Genomic DNA, 25,608 nt, shown 5'->3' with positions numbered 1-25,608 from the left:
GCCGGGCAGAAAGGGACTTATGTGTCCCGGATCACAGTTCTATAAGCAGTCTCCCTCAGTCCACTCTCAGTTTTCCATCATTTTGCAGACAGTGCCAGCGACTGAGTGGAGCAGGGCCGCCGGAGACCGCCTGGAAACTGGGCAGCAATATCGCTCTTTCTCTCTTTTCTGCCCTTTCGGAGGCGGGGCTTGAGTCTGCGGCTGCGACAGGCTCCGCAGATTCGGGAGAAAAAGTGGCTGCGCGCGCTACTCTCCTCTCAGGGCGCCACCAGCTCTGCCGCAGCGGCAGCGGCTATGACTCAGGCGGACGCCCGGGCAACAAGTCCCCGCGGTCGCAGGCTTTGGGGTCCCCGAATTGCAGCTGCCCACCCCCTGCTAGTCAGCGCTGAAGCCGACTGCACCGGGAGGGCCTCCGGAGTCGGGGTCCGCCGTTGCCGACTCCCAGAGCTGCCTCCCAGGGCCGCCTGCCGAGCCCACCGCGCGCCCTACCCACGGCGCCTCTCGACCGATCCGCGGGAGGACTCTGTGCTGTGTCCCTCCCAGCACCCGCCGAACTTTCAGCAATTTCCCTGGGCAGAGCCTCTTTTATGGAGTTCCCCTCCCCCGATGTGGTCCTGGCGGTCTCCTGTGGCGAGAAGCTGCCTCCAAACTCTCCCCTGTGGTCTCGGGTGGCCTCCGATCTGGGGAGCGTGCGCTCGGGCTGGTCCCTCCCCTCTGATGCCGACCCAGCGCCGCGCTCCAGCGCGTTCGAAATGGACCCCGCTCCTGTCTCGGCTCCCCACCGCTTGTAGGTCTGTGCTCCCACTTCACACTGACCTCTGGCACTTCCCTGCCTGCGTGGGAGTGGGGTTTGGTGAAGGAAGAATCATCTTCCTGTGAGTCAGATCGCACTGCTCGGGCCAGCCCGCCGTGGGGCTTGGCTGTCCTGCGCTGCCTTTCCCCTTTGTCCCAACTCTCCGGTAATTTGCGAGCACTTTTTGAGTTCACCTGATTTTATCCGCTGGACTGCTTGTCCCTCGCTGCTTCTCTGTAGATTCACGAAGCCAATCCTGTAGGGGAGCGCCGCACTCGCGTGTGGGTGTCCGTGTTCTTCACCTCCCATTCTGGGAGCAGAGAGCCAGGAGGTCACCACTAATCCGCCATCTTCCCGACCAATACACTTATACATATTCTTGCAAAACATCTTTGTCAAGTTAAAAAACAAAAACAACTTTCCTTTGGTACATATTCTCCTGGATCTCTCTGCCGGACAAACCCCTCCTTCAGATTTTCTTTTCTCTGAGTTTTCATGGTACTTCCCTGCCTCGATCTTCCTTCTGTGCCTGTGGTGCCTCCTCTCTGAGCCGTACAGATTCTTCTCGCCTCTTCTCCCTTGGGTATTGCCGGAGTCCTCTGCCCTCGCTGTCTCTTGGGGTCTCGTCTAGCTTCAGGACTTCAGGCACGGCCTCTGCCGAGCTGCTTCCCAGGTGCCGTCTCTCACCCTCTGCTCCTCTGCTCTTCCTTGGCGCACTCGCACATTTCTAACTTCTATCTGGACAGTTTCTTTGTTTTGGTCGCCTTTAGTCCCAACTCCCCACCCCTACCACCCCCACTGACTTCCTCCTACTAGAGACTTACCTACCTGTACTATTAGTAGTATAATTTTGCTCAGGATTGAAACCTCCCAATTTAATTTTGACATCTCCCTCTCCTAATGGACAAGTGAAAAAGTTATGTAAATTCTTCCATCAAAATGGCTGTTTCAGGGACCTGTGGTATGTCTCTTCTAGACGCAGATGCAAGTTAAGCTCCTCGGGACCAGGCTCTGAGGCAGAGATGAGCATGCAGGAGGCTATTAGGGGTTCCTCTTGGGATCAACCCCTTGGAAGGGAAGGGAAAGAAGCAGAAGGAGGCAGAGGGAGCAGTTGGGCTGTGATGTAGTCCCACTGACGTCCTCGACCCACGCCATCAGGGCTGTCTTGAGTAGGGCCAGGCAGTTATCTACCTGCATGACCAATCATGGGATACAGCTGCCCAGAGAAGGGGAGAAGAGGTCCTCATAGGACAGTTGGCCTCTGAGGGCTCTGCCAGCAACGCTGTCAACAGCTGAGGGAGAGGAGAGAGGGAGTCCTTCCTTCCTGGAGGGAGACTGGGTGACATATCACATTATCTGCTACACTGCGGACACTTCCAACACCTTCCAGCCTGTTAAGTCTCTGTAGTCCAATCCTTCATTGTCATGACCGCTGCATTTATCATCCTCAAGCGGGGCTTATATTGTGTAACTTCCCAGAAAACAGCCCCCATTGACTCAGGCAATCCTAGACCTTGGCAAAGAAGCTCAGAGTTCTTTCTGTTCTAACCCCACCTCTTATTTTTGGTGTGAAATTAGCCGAGTCACTTAACACTCTCCTTCTTTAGCTGTAAAAGAGAGATGTGTTGACAGCGCTGCATTGGGATGTAATGTGAAGTTCTGTGGAAAACTGTTGGCTCCCGTTTTGCACAGCATGGGAGGCCAGCGTCCCCCTCCCGTTCTGGGCGCCCTTGGGGACCCCACCCACCTGTACTGGCGCCCATGATCAGTCTCTCCAGTGAAGCCACTCTGCACTCTGTGACTTACTGCTCTCTGGGATGCATTGCTTCTCTTCCCCTGTGCACTTTATCTGTTGCCTCTCTGTTTATTCCGCACCTGTAAAGTGGGCATTTCAATACAGTCTTCAAGGACCAGTTCAAAAGCCACCTCTTCCAAAATACCAATTCTTAGCAGAGAATAGCTAACATATATATAGAACTTTCTATGAGACAAGCACGGTTCTCTACACCTAACAAATATTGGTTCACTTAATTCTATGAGGTGGGCTCTATCACAGAGAAGAAAATTGAGGCACAGAGAAGTTAAATGGTCTTCTGAAGGCCTTATATGCAGATGACAGACTGAGATTGTACCCAGGCATCTAGTCCTAGAGTCCACACTGTGAAGCTCACACTGCATCACACTAGCCAAAAACTGCCCTCGCTCCACCATAGGACTCATTCTGTGTACCCCATGGGGCTCTTACCAGCAGTTCTGGGATAGACAGAAAGTAAGAGAATTAATGTGCGTACCATTAGCTGCGTAACTGAATCAATGAATTCTGTTAAGATGTTTGTTTAAAAGAAAGCGCTCACAGTTTTTCCGTATGTGCTGTAATTGGAGAAATTAATAGAGAAAGACATAAAGCTGGGAGAAAGCAGAAACTGAGGCCCCCAAGAGAACACGCACAAGTTATGCACTGACTAAATCCTATAATAGAAAAACATCAAAATTAAATTCATCAAAATAAAGAGACAGTGGCAGAAACATTTTTCCTCACTCTGATAAATTTTTAAATTTAAAATTTTTAATTTCTAAACTAAAAAATTTTTTATAGGTCATGTGTTCTCAAATATATTTTATATAGCTATAACTTCTCTACTGAAAAATCTTTATTGAAAAATCCTAGTTTGGGTGGGGGGAGAGTTGCTAGAAAAGAAAAGAAAAATCCTAGTTTTAGGCATGGAAGAGATTTCTTAAAGAATACTGTTTTTGAAAATATAGATGCTATTTTTAAAGATTCTTTTTTACTGTAATATATAAAAAGTGACAAACACACAAACACCACTTTTCTTTATTTTCTAAAATATTAGGTTAATAAGCTCTTCACACCTGAATTGACACAAAAGCACAAATTGGGGCATGCTCGTGGCCCTGCTGTGTGTGTGCTCTCTGGGTCCAAGTCAGTGCTGTGTCTGCTTGGAGGCTGTCTGTGGCGTGCCAGCACCCCCTGCTCGGAGGCAGGGTCCCTGTCCTCACACACTCCCACCAGGGCGGGCGTGGGCTAGTGCAGAAGGACAGTCGAATGTGGGCCTTCATTCCACGCGTGCACGCTGCTTGCTTGCCAGCTGCCTCATTCAGCACACGCACGGTTGCTGACTTCATCCTTCTGTTACCATTTCTAAGCCACAGAGAGAAACCCACAATACAGAATTCTCAACGGCAAGAAGGCACCACCTGCCCGTTGGCCATGGCAGTTTTGGCAGTTGGGGAAAGGAATATGCCTAAGGCCCTGTCCCCCTCTGTGTGATCTACTGAGGATATATCCTCGTGCCATTAGCCACTGATTTCCCCAGCATTTCACATGTGTGGCACCTTCACGTGGAAGGCCAAAGCCATCTCATTCTATTTTTTTATTTCTTTTAAACCATGCGAATTAGACATCGACGAATGCAGGATTTCTCCCGACCTCTGTGGCAGCGGAGTCTGTGTCAATACGCCAGGCAGCTTTGAGTGTGAGTGCTTCGAAGGCTACGAGAGCGGGTTCATGATGATGAAGAACTGCATGGGTAAGCGCCATTAGCTCTTCCTGCCGGTCTTGAAACCAGCCTAGCACAGGTTCATTCCCTGTGCCTGTCTCAGGGCCGTGAACAGCGTGCTTGGCCAGGATCTGCGGTGATGGAGAGAAGAGATTTAAATGTCAGACAGCAAATCCGCTCTGGGATAGCTCTCAGGGAGCCCCAACTTCTTGGTGCCTTAATGGAGATGAGATATTGAGACTGCATCCTGTTTATTCATAGAATCTAAAATCAACACACAGACTAATTACTCAGAAGGGATTCACTTAAAAAATGCACGGCATTAGGCCAGCCGTGGTGGCTCATGCCTATAATAATCCCAGCACTTTGCAGGGGCCAAGGGAGGAGGATCACTTAAGGCCAGGAGTTTGAGACCAGCCTGGGCAACAGAGTGAGACCCTGTCTCTACAAAAAACAAAACAAAACATTAAAAATGCATGGCATTGTGTGGTGGGCCCCAAATTTGTATTCAGTCATGCTAATCCCATGTTGTTTTCCTGATTTGTGTATTATTACAAACCCTTCTGGTATTCCCAACTTTTCAGCCCATGTTTGTTTTTCCATGACTTATGGGACTTACCTCCTGGAATGTACTAGGTTATGAGTCTAAGATTTTTCTTTCACTTTGATTAAAGACACCAGAATAACTGACAACAACATATGACATCTTGAGTCTAGGATGATAAAAAGCAAATATTGTTTATTTTTACCTTTTGTGAGCCTGCTCACTTCACGCAAGTAAATTTGTTGATAGCTTACTATCTTTAAGGGTAGAATTTTTAGTTTTTCTACTGGTAGTAGGAAACCCGAGGAGAGCACTCTCCCATCTGCTGCGAAGCTTATCTCTAACATTGGAGTCACACACTTACCTAAGATAATATTCTTTCTCCGTGCTGTATGTGTGAATATTTTTTCCTCAGAGTTCTTTAATGGATCTCACGTTTTTACCTTTCAGACATTGACGAATGTGAACGTAACCCTCTCCTTTGTAGGGGTGGCACCTGTGTGAACACTGAGGGCAGCTTTCAGTGTGACTGCCCACTAGGACACGAGCTGTCACCATCACGTGAGGACTGTGTAGGTGAGTCTGTCCCCTCAGCACATCAACCCGCTGAGCACAGCTGGTGAAGACGAGGGATCGGTTCTAACAAACGTGTTGTTTAGGCGCACGTGAAATATGCTTGTAAAAGTTAGAAATTCGGATTCCCTACATCTGGATGCAGGCCTGCTCTTCAGAGGATGCTCCGGTGGCACATTCCCGTGGGCTGGCGTTGTTGGGGTCGGCTCTTTTCCATTACAAGCACACGTGACTGGCTCCTGCGTGAGGGGCCCTGTGTGAGGCCACGTGCCCATCCCCGCAGTGGGCCGGGGTGGAAAAGCCGCCCCTGTGCCTGCGCCTCCTCCACCGACCTCTTGCCGCCCGCTCAGGAGCAGTCCGCGCGGGGGCCTGCTCTCGCGTGCGGGAACGCGTGCGCTCCCTCGACCCCCATTTCTCACAGACGCCGCCGTCTCTGCCCGGGCCCTGAGCGCGGCGGGGATGGCAAAGGAGACGCCAGAACGCAGGGAGACTGATAGCTGGTCTTCGAGCCTTCCCGCCTACGCTTCTCGTAGCTCGCGGCGGCCTCCGGGCTTCGCCTGTTCTGCTGGACCGGCTTTAAAAATTTCATGTAGCCAGGAAACATTTTCTTCACAGGAGCTCTTTCTCGAAACTGTACGCAAATAAAACAGCTTAAAATAGAGCAGATCACACACCACATTTTAAAAAATAATTTGAACATACCTTCCCAATACATACATATTTATTTGTTAGCCATATGTGTTGCTGTGCTAGTATATGAGGTGAATCTTAAGTTGTAGACTAAACAGATGCTTTAAAAAGATGAATGAAGAAGTTGTAAGTGTTTTTTATTTCATTTTAACAGTGGTACAAAAAGCTTTTCCACACTGTTAATTAGAGAATGTTTATTCATGGTTGAACATATTGAAATACAGTGATTCAGAGATCTGTTTCTAAGTTCATTTTATTTTGTTACTTAGTTTTCATGGATCTTATAGCTAAAAACATATACCCTTCAAAGGTATAATGCACAATATAAATATGTATTTCTGTACAATATAAAATATACAACGTGTAATGATCATGAGCATAAATCCATGTAGTCTTCTCAGTCATTTTGAGAATTTGCAGTGAACTTCTTGTTATATCTTATGATACCTTCATTGTTTTTACCTGAGATTGTGTCTGCCAAGTAGCTTGCATAAGGAAATATGTTTTCTTACTGCTTTCTTGTGATTACATTATTAGTCCTAAGTTTATTCCACAGATCTTTGATTGGTTTTTTTTTTAAGCCATCTTCCCATCTTAGAAGGGTTAATTTATTTTAAAACAGACAATAGAATCTGTAGATCCACCTGTCAAGGCACACTGAACACAGTACGATGAAAACAAATAAACAAGCGAGGGCCCTGTTATCATGCCTCTGTCCTGTGGAACCAGCCATCTTCCTTCAGGAGACTTGAAGTTGTGTAGGCAGCTCTTGGCCATCTGATAAAGGCCAGGTGAGCATGCCAAGTAGAGTCATATCTTCAAGAGTAGGAAGCTTCATTTCTGGCACATGCCAAATCTGTGGGCTTACTACTGGTCACATGTGGCTATGTAAATTTAATTAGAATTAAATAATACTAAAAATTCCTTAGTCATACTATCCACATTTCCAGTGCTCAGTACCACATGCAGTTATGTATTGGACAGCATAGATGATATGTAACAGTTTCATCATTGTTCAAAGTTCTACTGGACAACACTGTTGTAGATAGAAATAATAGAACTTCCAGCATTTTCTTTGAACACCCCAGGAGATCATTTTACCTCCCCCTGAAGTACACAAATCCCTCTGGAGACCACTGCTCCAGTGAGGCATGTTCTTAAAGGTTTCAGGATTTGCCTATTGCATAAAACGTTAACTCTGTATATCTTTTATAGATGTTAATGAATGCTCCCTGAGCGACAACCTCTGCAGAAATGGAAAATGTGTGAACATGATTGGAACCTATCAGTGCTCTTGCAGTCCTGGGTACCAGGCCACGCCAGACCGCCAGGGCTGTACAGGTAAGGAGAGGCCAGGTCTGAAACTCAGGAGTCTCAAGTCAATCTAGGGAAACTTTTGGCACTAAATATATAATGAAGCCTATGTGTGTCCTTTGTCCCAAAAATGAGTCTAAGAATGGGGGCAAATCTCAGATGCTTTGTTGATTTTGCAGAGCACTTACTAGTCTTATTGTAGAGTGCTCTAAATTCCATAGTTACTGTATTCCTGAGTCCTTTATCTTACAGTACTGGAGTTAAATGTGGAATGCTATCTAAAAAACAGTAAAAAGTACTGAGAAAGACTAATGGTATAGTACTAAATCAACACAAAGAGTGGGGAGAAAAATCCAAACCACATGAGCAGTATCTGTTTAAAAACAAGAAAAACTCGTTATGTCTCGTTTTTAAGGAAGTAGGCCTCACAGGTAATGTGGTTGCAATGTCGTTTTCATAGATATTGACGAATGTATGATAATGAATGGAGGCTGTGACACCCAGTGCACTAATTCAGAAGGGAGCTACGAATGCAGCTGCAGCGAGGGTTACGCCCTGATGCCAGATGGGAGATCATGTGCAGGTATAGAAGGGAAAACACACAGACCTTGTGCATCTAATTAATTTCACCTTACGAATGTGGCTCCAGATATTACTGAGTGGAACTGGATGGAAAAACATTTGATATGATGAAAGGCATCCTTGTTTCATTTAATGTTAATTTTGTATCATCAGATATTGATGAATGTGAAAACAATCCTGATATCTGTGACGGTGGCCAGTGTACCAACATTCCTGGAGAGTATCGCTGTCTCTGTTACGACGGCTTCATGGCTTCAATGGACATGAAAACGTGCATTGGTGCGTATCATAAGAAGAGGATAAATATTTATACACACACATATGCACTCAAAAATGTGAGAAGAGGAAGGCTTTTTCAGTTGTTATTTTAAAATTTTAAACCATTTTACTAGAACTATAAAACCTGAAAAGGAAGAATTATTTGGAAAAAAATCTTTAAAGACAGATGATTCGTTTATTTGCAGTAGTATATCTTGCAAATGGATTATATTTTAGATTTTACCTGTGTATTTCAGTATTATGATGTTCAGTTTAAAAGATAGCTTTTTAATTACTGTGACGAACAAACACTAACCAGATATTGAAAATAATTTTTCTAGATGTGAATGAGTGTGACCTAAATTCGAACATCTGCATGTTTGGGGAATGTGAGAACACAAAGGGATCCTTCATTTGCCACTGTCAGCTGGGTTATTCAGTGAAGAAGGGGACCACAGGGTGCACAGGTAGGTTTCAAGCTTGTACCCTGTGTGCTTCAGCTTCTTAGATTTCAAAGGCCAACCTTCAATATCGTTTGTCCGCTTGCACCTCTAGACCAGTTACCCACACCCAGGCCATGACCGTGTGTGTGCTGCATGTGTCTGGTCTTTGTGGCAGCACTCCGTCTGCGCCGCCCACCGCGGGCTGGCTGTGGGTCCTGGCACAGAGTGGTGGGAGTGGAGTCTGGTTCCCAGGGCTCCGAGGTGCTGCTGATGGCTCTTGGAGCAGCGTTTGCTTTCTGAGAATGACTGCTGCCCAGATGGAAGGCACACGTAAGGAAGGAGCGCTGAAAGACCTAGGGGGATCCCAGTTTTTGTTCGTCTTTGCAGTTCTTCTAAACTACTAAAAATTCATCTCAAGTTCTCTTTAGACTTTTTCCCTTCCTACCTGTCCTGCATGTTTTCCTCCCTTCTTTTCTCTTCTCTCTCCAATTGCTTTTATCTTCTCTTCTCTCTGCTCACATTGCCTCCTTTTTTCCTCTCTTTACTTTTTTCTTTGCTCATCCCATCCACTGTGTCTCTTGTTCCCTTTTTCTGCTAAATAGTTTTAGCTTTTTGCATACATGTAGGTCTAGGAAGTACCAAGGTCAAGGTTTTGGACCAGGTATTTCTCAGTACTCAGTTTAAAGTCCCTGAATGGTATTTTGCTCAAGACAATAGGTGGGTGGCTTAGGCTGCAATGCAGCCCTTAAGTTGACCCCTCCAGGGAAAGGCAAGTAGTGAAAGAAAGTATAGTCCTCTGCATGTTCACCACTAGCAAGTGTTCATGCAAAGGCAGTGTGTATATGATTTCAGCATCCACAATATGTAACCATTGAACTAGATAGGACAGATTATTCTTACATTCTAGAAAACTGTGGGGAACCATATCTACATAGTTTATACATATGTATGTATGTGGGAGGGTGTGTATGTGTGTGTATATATTATATATGTTATATACACACACATACACACATATTGGTAAAAGCATCTAGTCACTTTCCAGATAAAATTTCCAGTGAATATTTATTTATATTCTCAAATAGAAGAAATAAAAATACAAACCTAAATGATAGTATTCAAAAACTCTATAAAATATATTGATTTTAAAAATGACTGTGTAATTTTAAAAAGAGAATGGACTTAAAAAAAATTAGGCTTATTTGTGTCTTCATGAAAAATATGTAATAAATATTAATAGGAAGAAATGGCACAGGTTCTTTTTGGAAATAAGATTTCTGTTGACATCTGTGATCTGATATCCTCTACATAGAGTTTGACCTGGCTCTGGGCAGGGAGTAAGGCCCCTGGGATGGGCAAGGGGTGACACACACACCTGCCAGGGGCAACAGCTGCTGCATCTCACTCCTACTGGTAGGTGGCTAACAATTATTCCTAGGGAAGGACTTGTTTTATTTAGATCATGAATTTCCAAATCTTGTTGAAGCCTACAAAAATTAAAAATAAAACTGATGTTAATATTTTCTCTGTATGGTTCATATTTACTTTAAAATTTTACCTATACAGAAATATATTTGGAAGTAGCATTAATTAGCTTGTATCTCTTTTTGTGGTTTCTCAGATGTGGATGAGTGTGAAATTGGTGCTCACAACTGTGACATGCACGCTTCATGTCTGAATGTCCCGGGAAGCTTCAAATGCAGCTGCAGAGAAGGCTGGGTTGGAAACGGCATCAAATGCATTGGTGAGTTGCAAGTGTCATCTTTTGCTAAGGCAGGAAATTTTTAGAGGCTCTTTGCACAGTTGTAGAAGTATACTCTTCACTTTCATCTATTCTCCTGTAAATCAAAGGCTATCTTAGTGGTAAGGTAATTTCTGCATAAGGGCTTCCTTTAGTCTTAATATAAATGATCAAATTACAACGGTATGCCTTGGCATCTGCTTTTTAATGTGTTGTTGCTCAGTAAAAAATATTTGATATGCAGCTGGTGATCCAAACAGCTGTATGATGAAAAATGACTAATATGTTTTTCCAATCTTTTCATGGAGTAATCAGTGAGATTTAAAATCCAGTAAAATAAATGGAAGAAACAAAAAGGTTTTTTTTTCAGATAGCCTAAGTCTGTAATAAATGGTCAATATCAGTGGCTTATTAGAAAATAGAATTCTTCTTATAGGAAAATCTAAATATTTTGTTGGATTCTAAGAAGTGTGATTTGAAGAAAAGAGAATGGGAAGACAGTTTCTCTGGGTTTTATGGTTCTTGAGCCAAAGTCTAATAATAAGCTGTCTTTATAGCTGAGAGGCAAGGGACTAGAGTACACTCTTGGTATCCTTCACAGTGGTGTTTAATATGCCCAGTGTTTTGCATGCCTTAAAGTAAAGAATTTTTCCAACCGGGGAGAATTATCCAGGTCAATTTAAAGTGAAAAAGAAAGCAAGCTGGGCATCCTGCCAAGGCTTTGTTAAGCTTACTGGCTACCTACGTCTAGTCCAGCCATCCTTCTATAGTTAATCTCACAGCTTTTCAGCTATATTCTTGTTCGTAATTTTCTAATCCCATAGGCCTCCTCTTTGTCTCCCTTATAGCCTCCTTTTTTGTCCTTCTTGTCTATCTGTCACTCTGGTCATCTCTAGACAGCCTGCCTCTGATAGAAGAGATTCAACCGTGTCCGGAATCCTGTGCTCCAGCGTGGCATCCACGTCTGTCCTCCTCTTTCCTTCTGCATTCCCCTACTCTGGTCTCAACCAGTCTGTCTCTTTCAGTCTCTGTCTCTCTCTCTCTCTCTCTGCAGGGCACTAAAGAGCCCCTCGTATGTTTGCTCATGCCCTCTCTGGCTCTCATACGATCCATTCTCCACGTAGCAGCAGGAGGAAACTTTTAAACCATAGATTTGATCTTTTTGTCATTCTAACCCATTGAACTCGGGATAGAATCCAGCTTCCTCTGCATTCCTGCCTGGTTCCACGTCTCTTTGGCTTCCTCTGCCACCACCCTCTGTCTGCCGCGCTGTGCTTTGCCACTGTAGCCTCTTTCAGTTTTTCTTGTCCCATCAAACTCTTTTCCTCCTTGGTGTCTATACATGCACTGTTCCCTCTGCAAAGATTACCCTTCCCTACTTCTGTTCAGCGAGCTAATGCTTCCTTATCTTTGAGGTCTGAAGTTAACTAAAATTTACTTCTTCAGTGGGGTCTTCCTTGTTCCTGCAGTCCAAATTAGAAGCCCCTTTTATTCTCTCGTTGCACCTTGTAACTATTTTCATGGTGCATATATCAGTATTTAATTTTTTTTTCTGTGTTTAACATCTGTCTTTTCCACTAGACTATGGGCTCCATGAGATCAAGAATCGTATCTCGATTTCCTCATCTATAAAATAAACTTGAAAACTCTATACTAAAATTCAGTATTATCTTCAGAATTGATCCTTTTTAGTGATAATGGAACTAGCAATCGAATCCACCTTCAGTAGAAGTCAGAATGAAATATAACACTGGTTTTCTTTTAACCATTAAAATTCTAGTTAATTAGATACTTCATAAAATGCTTGAATTCATAATTTTGGCCCGTGTTTGTGGCGTGGACATTGGATTATGGGTCTGAGATCTTAGCATATTGGAGCCGTGACCCTGCAAACTAAAACACATTTGGCTAGTTTATATTTAAATTAAGACAAATGAAAATCTTTCTGGGTGTTTAAATGTTTCATTTTTGTTTCTGAACTTTACGGCTATGTTCTCTTGGCATGCAGATCTGGACGAATGTTCTAACGGAACCCACCAGTGTAGCATCAATGCTCAGTGTGTCAATACTCCAGGCTCATACCGATGTGCCTGCTCCGAAGGTTTCACTGGAGATGGTTTTACCTGCTCAGGTGGGTGACAGTCGAGAGGTGTGCGCTGACATGACTGGCATGGAATGTTTTATATGCTTTCCTCGTTTGAAGAAAACTGTAGTTAAAGGAGGCTAAAATAACTACACCTATTTTTACGCTTGGCTTACAGGTGAATGTGTATTTTTTTTACATCAAACACAAAAACTTGAACAATCTTTCAAATATATTGGTGGACGTTTTAAAATGATGACCTTTATTACTAGTACGTACTGTTAACGACTATCATTTTCTCTTACTCATTTATAACATAATGGTTTGAAAACACAGGCTTTATCTGGAAAAGACCACCCGGATTCACATCTTGCCTATGCAGCATCTATCTACCTGGCTAAACTTAAGTAAATTACTTAACTTATCTGTCCTTATTTTCCCCATTTTAAAATGGCCATAGTAATAGTACCATTTCTTTTTCCTGTTTTTTTAATCACTAAATGAATGACATGGAAAAACTATTCAGCTTTACAAAATAGACTATATCACCTACACAATCACTGCTATTAAATGTATTTATCAAAGTCTCAGTAGCTTACCACGTGGTATTGAAAGGATTAAATGGAGTAATACAAGTAAAGAACTTAGGAAAACACATCACAAAACTCAGTAAATATTAGCTTCTGTTTAGCTTCTCTTCATTCCACATTCCTTGAGGATAAAGCATCCTCTCTTCATATGCATATATAAAACTAGATTATCTTGCTATATGTAAAATTGAATGCTTTTCAGTTTGTAAGAAAGGTGTTTCTCTGTTGATTTGCAGTATGCGCTTTAAACCCACATTTAAATGATAGACTATTTTTTTTTTCTAATTATTGAGGTCAGAAATGCAGACTTGTCAGTTTTGAATGCCTCTTTAAGAAAACATACTTACTCAATATTAAAGCTTTATTACTTTTAAGCTTTGGATATTGCGTCTTTCCTTGCATTTCTTTGCACTATGGTATCAGGGAAAGAACATGGCTTTGGTGTCAGACATACCTGCAGTCAGATCCTGGCTCAGATCATTGCGGCCCTCACAGCTCACTGCTGATCTTAGCCTCAGGCTCTTCCTCTTCTGAACCTCAGGGAACTGGTGACTCAAGAAGAAAACACATGTCAGGCAACCAGCACACCACCTAGAAGATATCAGGCCCTCAGTAGACGTCGGTTTCTGCCCTCCTTGCCCTTTTCTGCTTGATAGAATTAAGTAAATGATCTTTAAGATCTATGAGTAATGCCTGTTATCACAATTAAGATAGGAATGTTTTCCATTCTTGAAATACTTCACTTAGAAGAATGGTCTCCAGTTCCATCCAGGTTATAAGCTTGACTCAAACTGTACAAAAGCAATTCATGTAACCGAAATGTTTGTATCCCCCTAGTATTCTGAAATTTGAAAAAAGATAGGAGAATTTTTATAAGATTGTAATGACATGAAAGAACCTTTCTCCATTCTCATAGTGTTTCTAATTTGCTTTAAAATACTTGGACTAGTGAAAAAGTGAGTTGTGTCTTCTAATAATATAACATTTTCAAATGCATGGGCACCATTTTAAGATTAATTCCAATGTTCTTGGTCATGTCTAAATGATGTTGGTATAATACTATACATAAATTGGCATTAAAAAGAGCCAAGACAGATGTGGGAGACATCTGCATTTCTCCTGTTAATTGTATTACAGTTGAATGTTAGGGTGCAGGTTAAATAGCTTTTCTATCAGTCCTATACCCTTATTTCAGCGAATGTGATGTACTGTTGTTTCATGCTAATGAGGGCTGAGTCAAGCCAGTAGAATTGATTTAGTTACAGAGCAAGGAGAAAATGTGTCATGAAATTTGGAACTTAGTAGAGATGTAATTTACTTCTTCCACAGATGTTGATGAGTGTGCAGAAAACATAAATCTCTGTGAGAACGGACAGTGCCTCAACGTCCCGGGCGCATATCGCTGTGAGTGTGAGATGGGCTTCACTCCAGCCTCAGACAGCAGGTCCTGCCAAGGTGGGTCGCTAGGATTCCAACTCATTTTCAAGTTGGATCAACTACAGTAAATGAAACCACAAAAAGGTCTGGAACAGGCTCTACCTGGAAGCTGAACACATAGCACATGCTGCACATATAAAAGTCATTCATTTAAGCGTGGATTATTTTGCCGAATGAATAATGATGAAGGCGGCTTTCATCTCTTATGAAGTTTTCCTGGCCAAGAGCCAATAGTTGGAAGTTTGGCTCATTCTTTGTTTCCTTTTTTAACCATTTCTTTTTTCCTTTTTCTTTTTTTTATCACTAAATAAATGACATGTGGAAAACTATTCAGCTTTTAAAATATGATCTATTACCTACCCCAATCACTGCTATTTATTGTATTTATCAAGACCTAAACAGTTCAGTATTGGCATTTGCCTTCATGTTTGAGTCTGCTGCCTGTACGTCTGGGACTGGAAGTCCTTTTCAGGGATTCATCAGGGACTTCACATTTGCTTAATAGAAATGTCTCGTCTTTGAAGTTATGACATTACCTCTCTTTCTTAAAAATGGGACTGTGTGCTTATTATGGTCTCTTTCCAAGAAAAAGAATTTGGATTTGCTTTTAAATTAGAGACTCAGTTCACATTGCATATAGTGTGGGCCGTGATTGTGTGATGAATAGGGAATAAATGAAAATGTGAAGGGAGAAAGAAAAGAGATTAAAAGTAATTCATATGCCAAAGGTCTTCAACAAAATTTGTTATTCACAGAACACCTTAAAAAAAATAACTCAAGCTAGCTGCTAGGTAAAGATGATAAAACGGAAACAGATATTTCCCCTACATTAATGTCTAATCAGATGAACAGAAATGGTAAGTACCAGCGCTCATGCACACACACACACAATTCATCAGCCTTCACAAAACAAAAACAAATTATACAATCTGGGGTAGCTCAGAGTAGAGCCCAACTCTGTTCCACCGCCAGATGTGGCACTGAAGAAAGTGTGCCAAAAGGTCTTTAAATTTTCCATAAAGAGCCGCCAATTTGAACAAGGGGGTGGATATTTGGCCCTAGGAAAGATGACATTAAAAACTGAAAGCATTCGTGCTTCTACGTTGACCCACTGGATTGGGCAGAATCTAAGCCATTTTATACAAGGCAACTGTGAAGTGAACATTTTTTTTCTCATTCCTGGTTTATTCTAAGCACCGAAGTTAATTAGTAAAAAATGCGAGTCGGTGTGGATATGGAATTATTATGCATGATGTAGTATCTACATCAGCTTGACAGGAGTTAGTTGGAGAAGGAACAAGTCAGCAGTAGCCAGACACTTTTGCCAACATGAGTTCTTTGTACCTAGACAGAATTTTTTCTTTGTAAATTTATTGCTTTGTGGATGGCGGTAGACCCTTCCAGAACTTCTCCCCAGACTCTCCCCCTAAGGTGGTGCTAAATAAATTACTGTTTACCGTACTGTCTTCACATTTAGTTTTCTCATGTGCCATTACCACAAAGAGAAATCCCTATGGACAAGGCAGCTCAGGGTGACACACGGGGAGTTTATCGTCAGTTCAGCCCTCGGCCCCATTCATCTGAACACCGACTTTTGAGATCCCAGAAATGTAATTCCATGCTTCTGCCTGTTCTCCTTGTTTTTCTCTTCTTTCTTCCCAAAAGGTCTGGCTGACCTGGACAGTTTCTCCTGATTTTACTAATTTAATTCCTTGATGTCTTCCCATCTTATTATAAATATATTCCCCTCTGATCAACATTTTTTACTCTGAATCTATTTCTCACCACAAATTCTCAAAATTTCTATAGAATCCAAATAATTAACTGAAGTTGGCCATTTCCCAATATTCCCCACCAAAATGGGGGAATACAAAACCCAGAGGAACTGCCACAGGGACAAGATATAGGACTCCATTAGATGGAGTGAACCTTGGTATAGACCATTTCGTACATCTGAAGAGAGAGCAAAGGCCAGGCCCATCCACTAAGAGCCCATGGAGCCACCGTGGAGCTCTTCCCGTCCTCATTTCCCTCTTGCTCCACCATATGAATCTCTGGGCTACCGAAGAGCAGTTTTAACAAAACCCCGACCCCAAGCTGTCTTCCAAATAAAGCTCTGAGAAAGAAGGAAAGATGTCAAGAGATTCCATCTGAACTGTATGAAAGTAAATACAAGCTCTTGAAAGAGAAGACCAAGTAGTGTGTGAACAAGCAGAAAATAAACAATAACAACTATGCAGGCGTCCTACAGAAACAAAAGAGAATAGTATACAAAAAAACCAGCTAAAGACCTAACCCAGAGTAGAAGAAAACTACCCCAAGAAGCAAAAGCAAATATCCCATAAGTCTTTGTGCCATACATGACCTTAATATAAATATGATTGAACAAGTTCAAAGAGAAGATTATAAAAACAATCAAGTGTTTAATAAAAGGGAGATTGCAGAATCAAGACAAATAAGAAATGGGGACTAACACAGTAAAATTGGAGAACTATTAAGTAGAAACAACAGAAATCAGAAAAGATGCAGCTGAGAATGTCATTACTAGCATGGAGAAAGGGCTGGAGATAATCACAGAGAACAAAATGAGGGGAAGAGAAATTAACACTGTTAAAGAAAAGATAAAAACCGTAAACATTAGTATAATTAGTGTCTCTGGAGTGAAAAGCCAAAAAAGTCAAATAGAAGAAAGTTTCAGACAACCAAACATTTTCCAGAACTAGAAGAAAGGATTGAATGTACAGGAAAAGGCCAAATTATAAGAGAAAACTGAGCCTCATTACACTTGTCAGCTTTAGTCATAGAGGATTCAAGACTTCCGATAGATTAGACAAGTCACCAGCTAAACAAACGTTCAATACCAAAGACATGGAATCAATGCCGACAAAATTCTGAGGAAACATATGACTAGTTGGTTAATTATAAAGACAATAGGGATATTCTTACAAGTAAAATAATTCAGAAAACAAACCTTATATTTTCATAGAAGTTCCTCCTTTCTTGGGGGAAAAAAAAACTAATCAGCAATGAAACACAGCCAGTCAAGAAATAAATGGAGAAGTTATAGCAAAACCATATTGATCCCTTAAGTAAAGAATTAGTACTAAATACTGTGGAGATTATGGTAAACTGCCATAAATATTTGAAAAGTAAAAATAACATAGATAACAAAAATAAGGAGTTAGAAGGATATATGAGTGCTAATTTTCTTATCATTCATTGTACAGAATCTATTAATACTATCTAAAACTTACATTTGAACTTTAGCATAAAGCCAAAAGATGGTAAAATTTTAGTGTTTTTCCTTTTTAACATTAAAAAAATATTTTAGAAACAGTTAAGATAATGAAAAATTGATCTCATTAATGAAAATTGTTTTAGCTTCACTATCTGTAAATATGCATGTAGAAACACCTGGAATAATATTCATCAATGATAATGATGTCAGTCAAGGATGTTCATCAGTGATTATTTCTGGGCGGAAACATTTTTGAGCGAATTTTGTTTTTAGTTTCTTATTTTCTGCATTGCTTGCTATCTTTTCTGTTTTCCTATCAATACTTTTTTGTATTGTTTGTACTTTTTAGTATGCATCAATTTTATAAAGTCAAGACAGTATTCTTTTAAAATACCTTATTTTATACAACTGTTACAGTATTTAAATGGAAGATGTTTCTAATAAAGATAATTTTAAAGTAAAATGCATATTCAGAGGGCTGATAATACAATTTCATTTTCACTTACAGATTACATAATTCAGTTATAATTTAGCTTAATGAGTCTTTGCTGATTTATATAAAGAGAATAACTTTATTTCCCTTGACACAAGAAAAGACACCTTTGCACATCAGTTGAACTTTTAAACATGTTTGGAATCTTACAAGGTACTTGAAACCGATCATGTTAACTATCACGAATGACCAAAAACCCTTTTGAACTTAAGATATAACTGTCTCAAGACAGCAGTTTATGATGGCTTGTCTAGTCTAGCCTAAAATGACGTGCCTGGTCTGCATTCTCAGAATGTTAGGCAATTTATGTACAAAAATGTGCATCCCCCTTTTATGAGTAGAAATACAGATTATTTACACAGTTAAACTTACACATAATATGCCTTTGTTTTTATATGAGTGGAGGACATGTGTGTTGACCTTGAGTTAAAGCCTCATGGAAGACCTTCATAAACTGAATTTCTTAATTCAATTCAATAGAGATATTTTAATGGAATTTGTTAGAATGTGGGGCAGTGGACCATCTTACTATATGGTATTAGGAAAAACATTTCCCTCCCTGTGTATGACTGATTTTATAATGACAGATAAAATTACAGAATAAAAGAGAAGTAAAAATTAAAAAGTTAAGTAATTTTAAAGGTAATATTTGAAAATTTTTATATGTTTTTATCTTAATTTACCAATTGTAAAACATCTGCTGTTTGTCCTAATTAGAATCTTTTGTTATCTTTAGATTTTTATAATTTCATTCCCTTAGCATGTTTATATTTAATCTTTGTATCCTTTTTTATGCCTTAAGCCAATCCTTTTTTATTTAAGTATATTATAATCCAAAACAGTTAAATACTAGGCACACATTTTACCAAGAAAACAATATATCTTTTATATCTCAGTTTCGTAGCTGCACATTATTCACTTGTCATTTTCAATACTTACCTAGCCAAAAAAAAATTTTTTACTGCATAGAAACATCTGAGAACTTAGAAAAGCCCATTAATGTTATGCATTAAATCATAATTTTTAAATGCTTTTGTAAACAAGAGATTACTTTTTTTTAATCTTCAGATATTGATGAATGCTCCTTCCAAAACATTTGTGTCTTTGGAACATGTAATAATTTGCCTGGAATGTTTCATTGTATCTGCGATGATGGTTATGAATTGGACAGAACAGGAGGGAACTGTACAGGTATGGCCAGTTAAGGGCTCAAATGTGTTCCAGTTAGTTGAAATGAATATTCTATGCTAAGTATAAAAATTCCTCAAATTTCTGCTTAGCTAACGTGTACATTGGGTTATGCATTTTTCTAGAACATAATTTACATCCCAGTACATTTATTTTTAACTATGGAATTGATCCATTTTATGTAAACAACTTAATATTAAATATGTAACATGAAAGTACTAAAGTATCTCTTTGTATGCATGTTCATTTATATGTGCATATATACATGTATAAAAATATATAATTTAGTTAAGCAAATAGTGACATAATTTTTTTTCTCAGAATAGCAACATGTAATTACATCTATCTATTAAGAATATTAAATGACATTGTCATAAATATCGTGTGCTTGATCTTTGGAACCTGTTTTAGGCATATACAAGGATTTAATATTTTTATTTCATTGTGCTGAGTCCTTCATAATGATCTTTAATCTACTGACTTGCAAAAAATCCACCAAATTCTTTGGAACAGCGGCATGCATACGGAAAGTAAAGATGGTAATGTGTGCATTTTGTGCTTCTTCTAGATATTGATGAGTGTGCGGATCCCATAAACTGTGTAAACGGCTTATGTGTCAACACGCCTGGTCGCTATGAATGTAACTGCCCACCCGATTTTCAGCTGAATCCCACTGGTGTGGGTTGTGTGGGTAAGTAAAGCTATATGAAACAAACTAATAGAATTATGTAGAATTGAATATTCAGACGCTTTTGGTAGTGAACTGTGATGAATGTCTGCTGTAGTTAATTTAAAAACAAAATTATCCCTTCCCTTAAGGAACTCTATATTACCAAATAATACGTGGTCACCTTTATTGTGTTTATCTTCCAAATTGTATTTAGAAACAAGAATTGTCGAGATATCTTCTTCAACCTCCTCCTCTCGCAGACTTGGGAACAAGGTGCAGACAGGTGCATTAATTTGCTCAAGGTTTCAGAGCCTGCAGACAGCAGAGCTGAGGCAGTATCCCAGGTTGCTGCCTGGCTCCATGTCCAGGACTTGGCCAGGTAGCCCAAAGGGGTTTAGGTATTGGAATAGCCATTTCTCTTGCCTGCAGAAAGCGTCACATAGGAGTGAAACAAATGAAGCGATGAGAAGAAAGGAATTAGAGGGATGGGTTTCATGAGCCAAACCACTGGAGTAAAAGAAGGTGGGAGATTAGGGGAAGGAGGAGATAATGAAGGCTCAGAATCTGTCATTGACATTGCTGATCTTTAAAAAATAATTGCCCATCTTTTGCCATCATCCCTATTCCTGTATCTTAGTTGAATGTTTGCCTAGAGGAGTAAATGGTCTGGGGAATTTCCTGAGCGAGTACAGAAAATTTTAAAGAGGGAAATAAAGGGGAATCCCTCGCTTCAGTGGAAATCTGCCTACTGTCTTCAGTGTCAGTTCTATGGACCTGCAGCAAATGGAGGGGATATTTGCTGCTGTGATTTTTACACAATTTGTATATTGTTTTCAAGTTTTGAAGAATGCATTTAGTTATGATTTACAGCTACTCCAAGTTCTGCCTTTTGCATTCAAAATCATTCATTTAGTAAATATTGACCGCCTTCTATCTAAGGGCGAATGCTCCAACAGTGAACAAAACAAGCAAACTCTCTGCTTTTGTGTTTACTTTCTGGTGGCTGGGAGACAAATAAAAACAGGAACAGATCATGACACTCGAGGTGATTGGAGGAGAAATGCTGTGTTACATTGGGGAAGGGGGAGTCGGAGCCTTGAAGGAGGGAACAAGCCAACTGGGCCTCTGGGAGAAGCCCCAGGTAAAAGGAGCAGCCAATGCAAAGGGCCTGTGGTAGGAGAATGCTAGTGTCAGAGACACAGCCCAAGCCTGCATAGCGAGGATGGGGGGCCAAGTGCGAGGAGAGGAGTCAGGGAAGGAACAGTCGCCCAGATCATGAAGTGACGCCCAACCCTGGCTGCACAGTAAAATCCCATTCAGAACCTCAAAAATACACTGATGTCTGCCCAGAAATTCTGATTCTTTGGGGCCTCAGTATTTCTTAAAAGCTTCCTTGGAGCTAAGGCTGTGAACAGGCAACTAATAAAAGAGAATAGTCCAAAAGCTAACAAATGAAAGTAAACAAGCGTTTTAAACTGTGTTAATTGTCACTGCGCACCTCACATACTGGCAGAATAGAGAACCTGGACACTGTGAGTGGGGGGCGTGGAGCCCTCTGTCCGGGGGCGGACGCGCAGAGCAGCGCAGCCCCGTGGAGAACAGTAGTGCACGGCGGCATTCGGACTAACCGTCAGCAGTCAGTTCTGTTCTGGGGTTTCTTTCTGGGGCAGTTCCATTTGTGTGCATTGACACTTCATGTGTTTCATTCTTTTTTAGTGGTCTTCCAGAAAACAAAGACTCATTCTAACTCACAAATACCATAACGGTTCGTTGGGCCCTTTTGTAAGTCTAAGATACATTATAAGATGTTAGTGATTTTAATATTTCCTTTATCTTGAAACATTTTGCTATTTTATTATCTTAGGTTTTAATTCATCAGTATTCATCATTTATGCCCAATAACATTAAAACAGAGCTTAAAATAATAAGAAAGGCCAGTTACAGTGGCTCACACCCGTAATCCCAACACTTTGGGAGATTGAGGCAGGAAAATCACTGGAGGTCAGGAGTTCGAGACCAGCCTGAGCATCATAGCAAGACACCATCTCTACAAAAAAATTTAAAAGTTGTCCAGGCATGGTGACACATGCCCATAGTCCTAGCAACTCAGGAGGCTGAGGTGGGAGGATCCCTTGAACCCAGGAATTTGAGATTACAGTGAGCTATGATTGTGCCACTGTACTCCAGTCTGGGTGACGGAGCAAGACCTTGTCACTAAAAAAAAAATAAAATAAAATAATAAGAAAATGGAAAATTATGGCATTACCTAGAAGGAAGAGGCAATAGTGAAATAAAATGTTACTGTGGTCTCATCCTTCAGTTTTCTTGTTATGTTGCTCAAAGAATTTATCGTCTTTCAAGAAAATACAAAAGAGGACTGGAGACACCTCATTTGAAATCTTCTTTCACCATTTATTAAACACAGTTGAGAATTTCGGAAGTCATTGCTTTCTGGCTATAATGGCAAAGAGGAAAAAAAAAATTGGCAGTGGAAACAATTTCACAGTTGTTAGATGAATCAAAAGATGACTGCAAAGAGACAGAGCAGCTCTCCTGTCCAGATTTAAAGAGAATGGTGACATTGATCATCTAAGCACCATCCCAGGCCAGGAGTTTGTCAGAGACCAATTTTCTACACGAAATTTTTCAAACTCAAGGATCGATGAGTGAGTGAACAGTATATTTCTATAGACAGAGGAAATACAGTGTTCTCGTCCACTTAGTCAATAGAAAGAACCTCAACACACACCATTTGGCAATGAGAACCTGGACCATCTTCGATTCATGTATTCTTTCAAATTTTATCATGTCTATGTACCAAAACTTAATTGATAATGGTTCACAAGTGGATAAACCATAAAGGCAGGTATGTATAAAAGGTCTTAGAAGGAAATATGTGATGTAGAAATAGAAGAAAATCATTGCATTGATGATTCTTGCTGGTGTTGATAAATCTAAACCTGAAAATGCTTTCCCTTCGTGAAGCAAAGAGGTGGCTGTCCTCTCATCAGCAAACCAATGAGCTATTTCTGTTTAAAACAATCTCTTTTTTATGATGCAAAAACAAGAAGAAGAACCAGAGTAATGATAAGCTAGAACCTATTAAAGATATGTTTGAAATCTGAAGTCAGTTTTACAAAATGAATGAGCCCTGGTAAGCCACTAGTTGCATTCAGAGGACCATTTGGGTACAATATCTTCAAAACCAAGAAAATATAAAATAAAAATTTTAGTTAGCCATGACAAAATTCTTATTAAGATTACTAGTAAAGTTGTTTCCACTGTGCCTTTTTTCTTGTGTAAATTATTTTTAGAATGACTTAAAAATATAAAAAATTTAAAGGGTTTATTGGGTGCAGATGGTAAATGATGGTGACTCTTTTCCTGATACTGAAGGCTAAGTATATGCAAACTCTGTGTGCTAGCAATTCCTCTCTTGGCTCTACATGCCAAAGAAATTAACTCACAGGCCCCTACAGAGACAGGTATAGGATGTTCACTGCAGCATTGTTTGTGGTGACAGAGGTTTAGAAATCATTTTTGGAGAGTAGATAGATTTTTTTTTAACAAAAACCAGGCATGGAGACCATGGAGTTGACAGACTGGATGTTTACAAAGCAGACGTGTCTGGAAAAGTTGTGAAATGAAATAAGGTATATGACAGAGAACCATTTATGTATATACAAAATGAACACATTGAAACAAAAATATTTATTTTGCAATAATACATATATAAAAATTAATAACATTAAATACATTCAGATGGTCTGGTAGAGGAAGGGGAATGGGAGTGGAGAATAGGGATAAAAGAGAGAGGAAGGGAAGAGGAAGGAAGTGTGAATCAATGCAGACCTGACGAGGAAAGGGACCATGAGTTAACTCACTGCTCTGCATCCGAGAGTCAGCAACAAGAACAAGATGGAAAAAAAATGAGAAAAAATAAAATTTGATTTGTACTAAGGATTAAAATGAACCTTTCATGTTAACGTACAACATTCGAATTTCATCCTTTGAGTGACTTTTCCCTGAGAAGGAATTCTTAGCACAGCCAGGGCAATTTTAAGCTCCTTTCTTGCTCTACAGACAACCGGGTGGGCAACTGCTACCTGAAGTTCGGTCCTCGAGGAGACGGGAGTCTTTCCTGCAACACCGAGATCGGGGTGGGCGTCAGTCGCTCTTCCTGCTGCTGCTCCCTGGGAAAGGCGTGGGGGAACCCCTGCGAGACGTGCCCCCCTGTCAACAGCAGTAAGTGTGGACCCAGCGTGGCAGCTGAGACTAGTTGCCGTTTCATTCTTGGGCTGGGGAGGGACCGAAAAAACATTGAATTTGGACCACTTTCAATGATTATGCTGAAGCCAGCCAAGACTGTTTTATATGAAAGGAATTCAAATTCCTCTCTTCCTAATGTTTTTCATGGTATGTTTAAAAAAATAATTTTTAACCACAATCCAATATGAATGGTAATAATACCAGTTCTCCATGGTATCACAGATAAAGGCCATAACTGATCCTCTCAAAGGTTACTTAGTTCAGCTCCATAGGTGTGCTGTATTCCTGAAGCCAGTCACAGAATGCCTTCAATTGAAACGTGTTCTGATAACGGACGCGAACCGAAACCTGTGTGCTGTAGAGTCCTTTAGTTTTTATTTAATAGCCAAATGAGTTGTGAGGGAGTTTTTTCTTTAATTAAAAACATGGCTTTTGTTATTCTACTGTGTACATGATTTGTGGAGTAATTACATTTTTCACATAAAATGTAATATATAATACTTTAAATGTATTTGAAAGGACACTGAGAAAGAATCCTAAGTACCCCTTAGGATGGGGACTTTGAGCCTGGCAGTTGCTGAGTGCTTACTCATTGTCTCAGCCACTGGGACAAGGTATCACATCTCTTATTTTTCTATTGTTTTGTAGCTGAATATTACACCCTGTGTCCTGGAGGCGAAGGCTTCAGACCTAACCCCATCACGATCATCTTAGAAGGTGAGCTAATCTCTTATTGTCACCCAGACTTAAGCAAGGTGAAGAGTTACTTTTAGAGAAAAGCTGGCAGAAAAATTAGGGTGGAGCAATCCGAACAAAATTATTTAGTAAAATTACAGATGGACAGTCACTTACTAGGATGTTAAAGAGCTATTTTGATTAAGAAGTAAGGATCCAGTCCCTTGTACTGATCTGACGTCTGATTGTTCTGCAGAGAAACTTTCTTTATTGCTATCTCCCAAATTGAGATAGCGGTAAACTTGCTTTTATTACTCTTCTCAGGTAATTGCAAAATTCCACAACAAAACCAAGAAAATCCACGTTTGGTATAAACCCACCATCTAAGTGTGCGTTCGTTTGGATGCGTAGAAGTCTGCTGCTCTTACAGGATCACCCTCTTGAAAGCTCCAGTACTAACTCTTGCCTTTCCTGTTGGTGTCTGTGGTAAATGAAATGTCCCTCCTTTT

At 40.6% G+C, this 25,608-nt stretch overlaps 1 protein-coding gene across 1 annotated transcript in view; it reads left to right on the top strand.

Moving 5' to 3' along the window:
- FBN2 (fibrillin 2) overlaps nucleotides 1-25,608 on the top strand; it is a 288,365-nt gene that overhangs the window by 215,561 nt on the left and 47,196 nt on the right. The window contains exons 26-38 of the mRNA XM_012645034.1: nucleotides 4,213-4,341; nucleotides 5,306-5,431; nucleotides 7,334-7,459; nucleotides 7,893-8,015; nucleotides 8,168-8,293; nucleotides 8,614-8,739; nucleotides 10,337-10,459; nucleotides 12,465-12,587; nucleotides 14,459-14,584; nucleotides 19,366-19,488; nucleotides 20,054-20,176; nucleotides 24,239-24,400; nucleotides 25,073-25,141. Of these exons, the coding sequence (XP_012500488.1) occupies nucleotides 4,213-4,341; nucleotides 5,306-5,431; nucleotides 7,334-7,459; nucleotides 7,893-8,015; nucleotides 8,168-8,293; nucleotides 8,614-8,739; nucleotides 10,337-10,459; nucleotides 12,465-12,587; nucleotides 14,459-14,584; nucleotides 19,366-19,488; nucleotides 20,054-20,176; nucleotides 24,239-24,400; nucleotides 25,073-25,141 (1,605 nt within the window). The remainder of the gene's footprint in view (nucleotides 1-4,212; nucleotides 4,342-5,305; nucleotides 5,432-7,333; nucleotides 7,460-7,892; nucleotides 8,016-8,167; nucleotides 8,294-8,613; nucleotides 8,740-10,336; nucleotides 10,460-12,464; nucleotides 12,588-14,458; nucleotides 14,585-19,365; nucleotides 19,489-20,053; nucleotides 20,177-24,238; nucleotides 24,401-25,072; nucleotides 25,142-25,608) is intronic.

Source organism: Propithecus coquereli, unplaced genomic scaffold (assembly GCF_000956105.1).
Source record: "Propithecus coquereli isolate 6110/MARCELLA unplaced genomic scaffold, Pcoq_1.0 Scaffold224, whole genome shotgun sequence".
Taxonomy (NCBI): Eukaryota; Metazoa; Chordata; class Mammalia; order Primates; family Indriidae; genus Propithecus; species Propithecus coquereli.
Note: the sequence above shows the minus strand (reverse complement) of the source record. Positions and strands in the feature narration are given on the sequence as shown.